General features: G+C 36.8%; 1 protein-coding gene across 1 annotated transcript in view; it reads left to right on the top strand.

Annotated features, from left to right (window-relative positions):
- Nucleotides 1-9,092: 9,092 nt before the first annotated feature.
- The window catches only part of LOC104510804 (protein piccolo-like), a gene marked incomplete at both ends in the record, with an annotated part of 61,183 nt that continues 58,560 nt past the window's right edge, over nt 9,093-11,715 (top strand). Inside the window, 2 exon segments of the mRNA XM_010153166.1 lie at nt 9,093-9,548; nt 9,603-10,304. Coding sequence (XP_010151468.1) covers nt 9,093-9,548; nt 9,603-10,304 — 1,158 coding nt within the window.

Here is an 11,715-nt window from a genome sequence, read left to right on the forward strand (position 1 = left end):
GCAGTTATTTTTTGACAGATTTGCTTCTTTTGTATCTATGATGACGTATACACTAGTGATATGTTTTTGTGCACTGACAGCATAATTCTAAGCCTCTAAGGCCCTTCAGCAAAATAACTCAAGGAAATTAAAGTATACACAGACACTATACACATAAAAATCCCAATATCGATCAAATTTAATTACTAAAATTAAAAAATTCCTAAGCAACAAAGTAGTTGCTGAAAAGACACAAAATTTGAGAATTTTCTGAAGGTGCCAGGATGTAACTTCAAGTAAGGTAAGGACCTACAATTTTCAGAGTTGTCATCACTTGAGGAAGTAGGTCATCCTTGTGTTGTCATATTCTGTGTTTCATCTGTTCATAATTGAGTGGAATATTCAGTAGTTCCAACACTGTTAAAATTTGGGAGCAGATAATTCCTGACACATAGGAGAAGCACTGATTCCTCTGTACTTTTCTGGTAATCTGCTGCAATATTTACAACTCTTCCTTTATTACATGGTGCGGGAGAAAAAGAAGGGATCATTAGCGACAACAAACCAGCTGACAAAGTTCAAGAGTACTTTCATGTTCTTCTGGTGCCAGAACAAAATCTTAGTGCATTAGGAATAACTTTCTGATTGCTCTACCACTCTATAAAAGAGTTCTTTTTTATTTAAGATTTTAGATTTTAGGGGTTATTCTTTAAAACCCTGTGACTTAATAAAATGTTACAGTCTCTGGTGCTAGGGTATTAGTTTTTAGCACATATACTGAATCACATAATGACTGCAGTTGAAAGGGACCTGTGGAGGTCATCAGGCTTTATTTGAGAGGATAATAACAAAGTAGAGAAGAATTTCATGGAATGTACTAACACTTTAGAAACACAGGTGGACAGTTCGACAGATATTTTTGAGCCCTTATGCTCGTTATCAGTCCAGCATCCAAGATGTGTTTATTCAGAAATCCAGAGTCCCTGAAAGCTTCTCTTAGTGAGCAAACACAAGCCTGAATAGAAGACATTAAAGATTGAGAACAACAACAAGGAGGAGAAGATTCACTGCATTCCACATAAAGGCTCCAGACCAGATTTTGGGGAGTACCTATGCACCCAGTGTACTGATGAATACTATTTATTGCCTTTGTCTGTTCATTCACCCATATCTTTATTCTCTTATTTGTTGCAGTTTCTTCCAGGTCAGAAAACAAGGTATTAATCACTAAGTCAGCTGTAGACATGAATAAGTCTTCTGACCATCTACGCTCTTGCTCTGTAGTCAGTGGACACAAACAGGCACTTTTAAAGTGCCGGACTTTTTATCTAATGCCCTATGATAGTTGAAATTAACTGCCTTCTATATGTTCCTGGTTTTCTCCATTGAAGGTAGAAGTTGCCAGTCGCAGTTATGTCTGCACAATACACATGCACAGTTTAGTGGAAATCCAGCTTTCTCACCTGCCTAGGTAGTGCCTACCCCAGCCTTTTGAACAATGCTGAGCTACAAATAAGATACATCAGCCTAAACAGTGTTTAGTTAGACTTCACTAAATAATCATACAGTAGTTCCAATAAACTTGAATTTATGTAATTTTAATATGTTTGCTAAAATTCTAGAGTGTTTCTTTCTCCCTCTAAAAACATGAAATATATTGCCATTAAGATATGCTGGAAGATACTTAAAGCAACTGAAGGAAAAATAAAAAACAAACCAAGAGGTAATTTTTAAAGGATTTAATTTCATTTTTACTCCAAGACATTTTATTCTAAGGATGGCAAGCTAAAACTTCAGAAATTTAAGATTTCTTCTATTGGAACTGCTTTATTTCCTTGGGTAAGGATCAGAATTCTCATAATCTAAGACAGAAGGTTATGGACTACAGCTGTGTAATAAAGTAGATTCTACTTTTATTGCTGCCCATCAAACACCAAGTAGAAAAAGTGAAGTGCCTTACAGCAGTATGCAGAAATGGCAACCCATCAAGCAGACTGTATGCTAAGGTATCACGGTTCGGAACAAATACCAGCACTGTCAGTGGCAATGCCTCTAAAGGTTAAGTATAACTTTTTTGACATTTTTTTGTTTTAGATTTCTGTTGCATTTCAGAGTTGACATAAAGAGAAGTAAGCTTGATTCTATTCTTATTTTGATATTGGCTGCAACTTCCAAAACACCGAATAAAGTCTTTTGAGACTTTTGCATATATCCCATAATTGAGCTGCATAAGCCTGAATAGCAATCATTTTCTTCAATAGCTATGCACAGCAGTAGCCAGGAAGCATGTAGCAAATATTTCTACTGACAAATACAGGAAAAATAGGTGAGTTGCTCACTCATTTTGGCTATATTGGCTTCCCAGTTGCAATAGAATTAAAAATATAAAATCCATTTTATGTCATGTCAGTTATTGTGACTCAGTCTATACACCAACAGGTCACATAAGCAGTAGTAACCAAGTACGTAAACAACTTGACAATGGAAAAAGTTGAAAATTATTTTCTTTCATAGTTTTGGTGGCTTAAAACTACAATTATTAATTAATTACAATAATCTGAGATGCTGAGCTAACCGTCTTCCTCAATCACATATTGAAAGCCTTTATTTGAGAAGGAGATAAAAGCTGATCATCCTTTTGCATTGTTCAGATAACATTCTCAGTATGATTGCAACTTCAAACAAAAAAAAAGTCATTCTCAATCTAAAAATTAATCCCTTTCTCCTTCTGTTGACAAACTTCTCTTTTTATGTAGGTATTTTTGCCATTCTTTGTTTTAAATTGATGCTTTACATTTACCTCAACCAGCTTTTGTGGATTTCTATGATCTCTTTTTGGTAACTGAAAAATCGCTTGACATTTAAAGTCGTCTAAATGCTGACTATTTCATATATTGAAATTAACTGCGTTTCTCTGTACCACCACTCCTGTTGTATCGTACTCCCAACTGCAAATCACTAATGGCAAGGAAGTGTCTTCTAGTTTCAAACCCAAATTTATCCGTGAATAATTCATATCCATTTGGTTTACATCCAGCATACCTTTCCCCCTATATAAATCATATTTGTGGGATTCATTTCCCTAGGTTAAATTATCCGTATTCTTCCAACCTCTTCTACAAAAATTAGCCATCTGACTAAGCATTTGTTTGCACATACTTTATCTACTTAGTGTAAAACCTAAAAATAGGTTTAAGATCCTAAGTGACATTTTAGACAAAAATTATGTCTATAAATTCAGGAGAATGATCCTGGAAAACTGCCTGTGACCTCGCAAGGCACACAGAATCTATGAAAATTTTCCAGATTCTGGACACCATAAAGACTCAACTGTGGACCATATCTCTGCCAAGCTGGCTGCTTAGGCATTTATCTCCTGCTTACACTCTGGATAGAGAAGAGGGGGGGTTGGGGGGGAGTTATTTAATTCTTCTAATTTTTGCTCCTGCCATATCTACAATCTGATTTGGTGGTCATGGTCTGAATACCTATGTCCCTCTGTCATTCTGTGCAAAGGTGGTGGTAACTTTTTTGCGTTTAAATCTAGCAATTTGAATATTTTCCCTAGAGGTAGGAGATCTGATTCCTCAGGCTGTAAGAGATTTGAGTCTGTTGTTCACACATCCCAAAGGTATGCTCTGACCACCATGTGCATTCTATTGTGTATTTTCAACTTAAAAGTATCTAACATTGTGGTATGGAAACACAAAACCAAAGGAAATGAAATGCCTGAGCTTTTGCATGACAACTGAAAAATAGAAATTCACAATGGATATTAGATGTATGCCCTTTTCATGATGACATTTGTTTATTATAAAATTGAATGAGGAGAATGTTGTGACACAGCTACTTTGTTCTGTCCAGCAATATGGAGTGGTAAGGATAGCTGAAAACACAGGGAGAGAGCCATGGATTCAGGATATTAAAACACACTAGTATCGCTTCTGATGCTAATAATAGTGTCTACTGCCAGTTCAGGAACCAAAGGGTGTGAAGAATTCTGTAAAGAATAAGAAGATTTATCTAGTGAAGACTGCTAAAAGAAGATGATGTCCATTTCCCAAGTCCTAATAAATTTGGGTTGACAGGCTAACTGAAAAGATAGCCTTAGAGAAAAGCTTGCATTCAGGGCATGAGGTTAACTGAGGAAAAGACAAGTCTAAAACTGAGACATATGACTTTATGGTACAAAATTTGATTTGCAGAGAACCATTCTTACAGAAAATCAGGAGCTAGAGGGCTGGTGATATAAGAAGATTTTTTGTAGGCTCTTTTGTGATCAAATATTTGCATCATTATAATAACTTAGATTGGAATTTAAAACACATAGCTTGGAGATGTATTTGCCATGCCTATATAGCAACACTAAAAAGTAAAGTGGTAAATAGATGCAGATATAACAAAAGTCCAAGAGGACAATGGCAAGGTTCGTTAAATCACTGCATGTCGGGACAGTTACAGGTCATTTCACTAGCATCACTTTCATCAGTATGTCAGGGAGGCAAGATTGGAACTTCCATCTCTTGACAAGATTTAGTGCACTTTGCCAGTTTGCTCATCACCAAATTCCTTTACTCATGTTAATTGTCATTATTTTCGTTTTTAAGAGACTTGTTCTACGATGTGCTCAGCACAAAGCACAGTCCTTGAGTTGAAGAACTTTTCTCCAGGACAAAAGACTCAGTAGGACAGTGAGAAAAGCTGAGAGGAAACAGTGGCAACTGGTTTTGGTTTTAAACACTGAATACTATTACTAAAGTTGCTAAAGTTATCACAGGCAATTAAAAATATTGAATCTGTGGAGAATTTAAACAAGAGAAGGGAAATGACAATGAGTCCGAGAAGGAACAAGTGTAGGAGCAGTGAACAGGCTGTGGCTGGAAATGTACTACATGGCTTCTACATAACCATCAGAACTAGGAGAACAGTAAGAGCCAAATGTACATATATGGAAAAGAAACAGAGAAACCTTACAAACTGGTGTCATGGTTTAACTTTGGCTAGGAGAATAGCATGAAGTCGCTCTCACAAATCCCCCTCCCCTTCTCCAGGGGAGGCAAAGAATTGGAGGAAAAAGAAATAAGGAAGCTCGTAAAATTGAGATAAGAACTATTTACTAATTGAATCTAAATTATTAGCTACAAGTACTACTAATAATAAATAATTAAAATAATAGAAAATAAAATATATGATACACTTATGATACAGTTGCTCACCACCCAGTGACTGAGGCACAATGAGGTTCTGAGAAGTGGGAGTCAGACCCAGAGAGCCTGAGAGCCTCAGCCTGAGGGCCAGAGCCTGAGAGCTGTTGCAGCAGATTCTGATTGAAACCTCTCAGCGATAGCATGACCGGGAAAACTAAACAAACCCACCAAGTCCCTCACAAATGAGCCAGCACAGGAGTTTGCAAAACAGCGAAGAAAGACCTTGAAACTGGTGCAGGCATTCCCCAGCACCAGCTGAGAACTTATCAGTGCTGCCCTCTGCATCCAGGAACACAGCTTCATAGCATCCATGGTAAAGGGAGTTAACTCTTTCCTGACTGAACCAGCACAACTGTATATGTATATATTATAAGGAAATAAATGGATATTTTGTCACAAACAGTGCTGTGAGAAGAACACGTGCATTTAATGTATGAAGTAACATGTTTTTTAGGATTATCTATATAGCATGTATGTGAAATTCAGCAAACTCTTGAACCATGAATTATTTCATGATTCATATGTTTTTATGAAATTATAGATGGTTAAGGCTAGATTCTGAGCTGCTTAATAACATTTACGTATTGTCTTATTCCCATGACTCGTGCTGACAGAAGCTATATTAGCACAAATAATAATGGTATTATTCCTGTTTACATTGTGAAATGAGTATTTGTCAGGCTGATTGGAGAAGGCAAAAACCTGCCCTCCTTTTAGTGAGTTTAAAAGCTCTTGGACCCTCCAATAAATGTTATAAAAATTTGATCTATCATAATTATCTAGTCAAATTTGTGTAGTAGTCTTTACAGTCTTTATGAGAAAAGAACTGAGAATACTATGGAATTGGATCTTTTTTCTGTACTCTATATTAAATATTTTCTAGTATATTTACTTACTTATATATTGCTGATAATAGTAACATCATGATTTTGTGCAGGCCAAATTTGTTTCCTGTTGTATTACTCCTTTTTTAAGTTTATAAAAGACTGTTCCCAACATAATTCTGGCTACTAATACTGTTTTCTAGGAATAAAAATACTGCTGCTCATAAAAAAGAGAGGAAACTATAGTAAAAATTTGAGACAAACCCCTCTGACAGAAATATTCTCAATAAAAATAAGTTATATTTTACATACTCTTCAAAAAAGAAATTTTATTTGTGTTTCTTAATTAATGATTCCAAGACAAATGATGTTCAGTTGGAGCACTTTCAGTCTTACTGAGGAGGATAGTCTTCCCTTTAGGATTATGTTTTAATATTGCATATTTTTTCCAGAGAAAAACCCAAACCTACATTATATTCAATAGTTGATACGGAGCCACATTCAGTTTGAAGTTGCAAAGGGTATAGTAACTATTAGACGCTTCACTGCATTTGGAGATAGCTGATCCAGTCAATAAATTTCATTTAATGGGACAATATTGCCAAATATATTTAATAATCATGTATTTGTGTCAACTACTAGGACTCATTATTTTGGTCATTCTCTATAAAAGTAGAACAGTAAATTCACAAGGCAATTGTTAGGTGACTTGAATGATAATGGATGCATTCTTGCTTTTCTGTTGCCTCAAACAAAACTTGTCTGACAAAGAAAATTATTTTATACATTGAATAGCCTCTACTTAGTTGTGTTTCAATAAAAATAGCCCACATGAGCTTTTCTTAACTAAATTTGGTTCATGTGCAATTTCAACTTCATCTGAAATTCTTGTGATGTAGATTTCACCTATTAGCTTAATCAGCTATTTTTTCAAAGGAGCAGCATTATAGCAGTGATTCAATTTTAAAAACAATTAAAAACCAAGAGAATTTTAAAGCCATTTAGCAATGGGATCTGAAGTATGCAGATAGACATCACACACTGGGGTTTTGGTACATTTTAGATAATTCCAGAAAGTGTTTGAAACCAACTAATCTCAAAATTACTTAATTTCTAAAGATACCAAAAATCATAGTATCTTGGATATACCTACTGTGCACAGAAACTTTATTAAGCATCTCTACACTCAGAAATACCCTTTCAGGGATGTGAGAGCTGAGCACCTAAACTCCATCCTTAGAGGTGAATAGAGATGCCTCACTTTTGCCCTACTCTTGAAAAGCCTTTAGTGGTCCTATCATGACCAACTCTATCAGTCTGTGAGAAATGCCAGGAAAACCTGCCAGTGCATTTGTTGAAGTTAGGCCCCTCTTTATGGTGACAAAAGCAAGCTACATGGGGCCAGGAGAGCAGGGATTCTGATGCTTACGCTCCTGTCATTCAGGCATTCTTTGCTGGCAGGGGCAGAGCTGGGGTTCCAGTCTCTGCTTTTCCTGTTTTCTTATTTACTACTCTCTTACTCGTTAATATAAAATGCATTGATGTTTCTGGGGTTGAACACTTCTGCCAGATACCCCCTTCTTTTGACTAAATGCTACATCTTTTAGGCAATTGCCTACTTACCATTAGATATTAATAAATATTCAATGGTATAAAACTGATCAGTGCTATCCTAATATTATCATCAGTATTACCTATATAATTACTGTCAGAACTATTTTTCTCTGTTTTTCCTGTGCTTCATATTCAGTAGGTAACTAAGTTCTCTAAATCAGAGAAATACAGTAACTGAATTGCTGAGACCTGTCGTCAACACAGTAAAAGGACTTACAAACAACCATGCCAAGTTTTCAGTGTACAGTGTAGATCTCATCTTCCAGTGAAGCTCATTTTGCACTAATGAAGTAGAACTTCATTATCTATTTTAGTATCCAGAAGATTCTGGACTTCTTCTTTCCTTTCAGTACTTTACTGTGTTTAAAATTTCCTTTTCCTATTCTAAAGGAACTGTACCCCAAATCCCACTGGGAACAGCCTGATTACTCCTCTCATGTAGTAGCTAGGCAACTGGCCACAAGATCTTTTGCACAGATAAAAGAGTTTTTTCTTTTTTTCTGGAAAGAAGAATGAAAGGAGGGATTTAGCAGTAAGGAGAGCAGACAGGTGATCTTCCTTTTGAGTTACAGCCATATTAAATTACTGATATATATACTACACAAACTCAAGAGAGGAAGAACTTCTGAAGAGAAACACAAAGAGCCATGAGTCCCAGTTGGTCCCCTTTTACTCAGCTTTACAAAATCAGAGAAAACTATTGATGGATTGTAGAGGCTTTAGAAAACAATAGAAGTCCAGCAGAGGGCTATGATGATGATGAAGGGAATGGAGCACCTCTCATATGAGAAAAGGCTGGGAAACTTGGGTCTGTTTAGCATGGAGAAGGGAATACTGGGAGGGGATCTCATCAATGCTTATAAACATCTAACCAGCGGATTTAAGAGGATGGTGCCAGGCTCTTTTCAGTGGTGCACAGCGACAAGGCAATGGGCACAAACTGGAATGCAGGAAATTCTTCCTCAACGTGAGGAAAAACTTTGTTACTTGCAGGGTGCCAGAACACTGGAACGGGCTGCCCAGAGAGGTTGTAGAGTCTCCTTCTCTGAACATATTCAAAACCCATCTGGATGTGTTCCTGTCCAACCTGCTCTAGGTGAACCTGCTTTGGCAGTGGGGTTGAGCTAGATGATCTCCAAAGGTCCCTTCCAACCACTACCACTCTGTGATTCTGTAATTAGAAATGTGTAAGCAGACTTTGTACATAAAGGTCATCAATATTTTGGAACAATGCAATTGCTGTTAGCTTTCACAGTGTATTTTTATATTTGTTCAGCTTAGCTTTCTGGAACCTGACATGCTTCACTGCTGTTAGAAAGGTGATGCGGATGTACCTTCAAGAGCACCACACAAAGAAAATAACTTCTTAGTAGGCTTTCATTCAAATGAAAAGTATTCAACTGATAAAGTTTACAATATGTTTCTGTTAAGTTTTCAAATAAGTAACTTCATGTTTGTTTTATCACAGGTACAGGAATGGCTGTGCTTAAACTGCCAGACCCAAAGGGCAATGTCAGGACAACTTGGGGATATGGGCAAGGTGCCACTTCCGAAAACAGGCCCTTTGCAACCAGTATCCAAACCACCTGCCTCTCCTCAAAAACAGCCTGTGTTGGCTGTCTCACATTCCCCTCAGAAGACTTCCACATCGCCTGCTCCAGCAGCAGCAAAACCTAAAGAAGAACCAGGCATTCAGAAAGAAACTCCAAAACTTCAACAGGGGAGACTGGAAAAAACATTGTCAGCCGATAAAATCCAACAAGGAGTTCAAAAAGAAGATGTGAAAGTTAAGCAGGGAAAACTTGTCAAGACACCTTCAGCTGATAAACTCCAACGTGTTTCTCAGAAGGAAGACCCAAGACTCCAGCAAACAAAACTGACAAAGACATCCTCATCTGATAAAATTTTGCATGGAGTTCAGCAGGCAAAACTGGCAAAAACATCCTCAGCTGATAAAATTTTGCATGGAGCTCAGAAGGAAGACGTAAAACTTCAGGAGGCAAAATTGGCAAAGATACCCTCAGCTGACAAAATTTTACATGGAATTCAGAAAGAAGACCCAAAACTCCAACAAGTGAAAATGGCAAAGGCACTATCAGCTGACAAAATCCAACCTGTAGCTCAAATGGAAGATGCACAACTTCAGGAGATCAAATTGTCAAAGGCAGTTTCAGTTGATAAAATCCAACATGGAATTCAGAAAGAAGATCCAAAACTTCAACACCAGGAAATAATGAAAACTTCATCAGTGGAGAAAATCCAACAGAAAGATCAAAAAGAAGAATCAAAACTTCTGCAAGGGATACTGTCAAAGACACTTTCAGCAGATAAAATAGATAAAATCCCTGCAACAATAAGTTCTGATCAGAAGAAACCCCTCAGCACACTGGAAGAAGATAAAAAACCTGTGATCCCGGAAAAAAGCACACCACATCCAGAGGACAAAAAAGAACAAATTACAGCTGAAACTAAAGACCACATTGCTGAACAGAAAGCAGAAGTTGAAGCACCTTATAAGGGACTGCAAGTGAAGGAGCAAGAGGATGTTAAGAAAGAGGGTTTGACAACTGCAATTTCACAGGTGGTTTTGAAAGCTGGAAAAGCTCAGGAAGAAGAAATTCCTGTTTCAACAGCGCCTTTGCCAAGAACTGACCATGTGGAAGCAGTGAGAGAAAAAATAGTAAGTGTCTTTCTTCTTCTCACCCCCATTCTCCCTTGCTACAATTTAGGCAGACCCTCTCCTTTATGTCTTCCTGCTCTTTGGTATTATTCTCTGTACGGGATGATTCTAAATGAAAATGTCAATGACTCCCATTGAGGGAATTTTTCACCAGTTAATCCTATGCTCTACATGTAACTTTTCAATACCTCTTGCATGAGTTTCAGTATTGAGCAATTAAGCCTGTGAAACTAAGGCAAAGTTCTTGTTTAATCATTTTTCCAATATTTTGGATTTATTTACCTGCTTCTGAAGAGTCTCAGGAATTTGGAGTTCAGTTGCTGAAATTGGAGTGTTTTAATTGTTCTTAATCCCAAAAGAGAATACTCTGTGATGGTAAAATGTTGTGTTTTGCATTACCTTAGTATAATAAACATTTGAGGAGTACTTTGTGATGCCAGAACATGGTATGATAAAGTATTCAACATGCAACCCTTACATCTCTTTATTATTTCATTTGCATATCTCATATGCAGTTAGGTAGTGCTCTTGGTGTGCTCTCAAGCCGGATGAATGGATGAGTTGATGACAGCATGTACTAGAGGGCTGCATTTCTTAAATAAATGCATTTGCTGGATGCAAAGTCAGCAAGTCACTATATACACAATTTGTTGAGAAATAAAAAATGTTTGGGTTTTGTATCAGTACCACAAATTAGGTGCTGATTATCATAGTATGAAAATAGGATCAGGTTTAAGAAAAGTGCTTAACCTTTGCCAAAATTATGCTTTCAAATAAGCCCAGTCAAAAAGGTCAAGAGTTCTTTTGGTTTATTTTTTCTCCTTGTGATAGCCAAGATATTTGGACAAAAACATATTCTGATTTAGAATTCATGCTGTGGAAAATACTACCATTTTTATAAAGCAAGTTTTATAAAACTCGGTATCTATCACACCAAGGCCAGGCTGGATGAGGCTTTGAGCAACCTGGTCTAGTGGAAGGTGTCCCTGCCCATGGCAGGGGGGTTGGAACTAGATGATCTTTAAGGTCCCTTCCACCCCAAACCATTTTATAATTTTATATTGTGTTTCTTCCTCTTAATGCTATCAAGAGGTATGGTGTCCCCTGACTGTAAAGAGTGAATCTCTGAATTATGCTCAGAGGAACATAGCCAGAAATCCTCCTTTCTAGAAGAAACAAGAAGGTGATATAAGAAAATCCTGTATCAATTACATTGTGTTGTATCAAACATAAGAAACTATTGTAGGACTTTCCAAGAAGAGTAAGCTTAATTGTGTTAACAAAATCTCAATTCTGTTTCTTGTTTTTGTTTTCCTTTTTTTTTATTCATATCAGAAAACCTAAGATGTAGGCTTAGAATTTTTCTACTTTTGATAAATATTTGGGGGTTTTTTTCTGTTGAAAAACATAT

Source organism: Eurypyga helias, unplaced genomic scaffold, assembly GCF_000690775.1.
Source record: "Eurypyga helias isolate BGI_N326 unplaced genomic scaffold, ASM69077v1 scaffold15366, whole genome shotgun sequence".
Lineage (NCBI taxonomy): Eukaryota > Metazoa > Chordata > Aves > Eurypygiformes > Eurypygidae > Eurypyga > Eurypyga helias.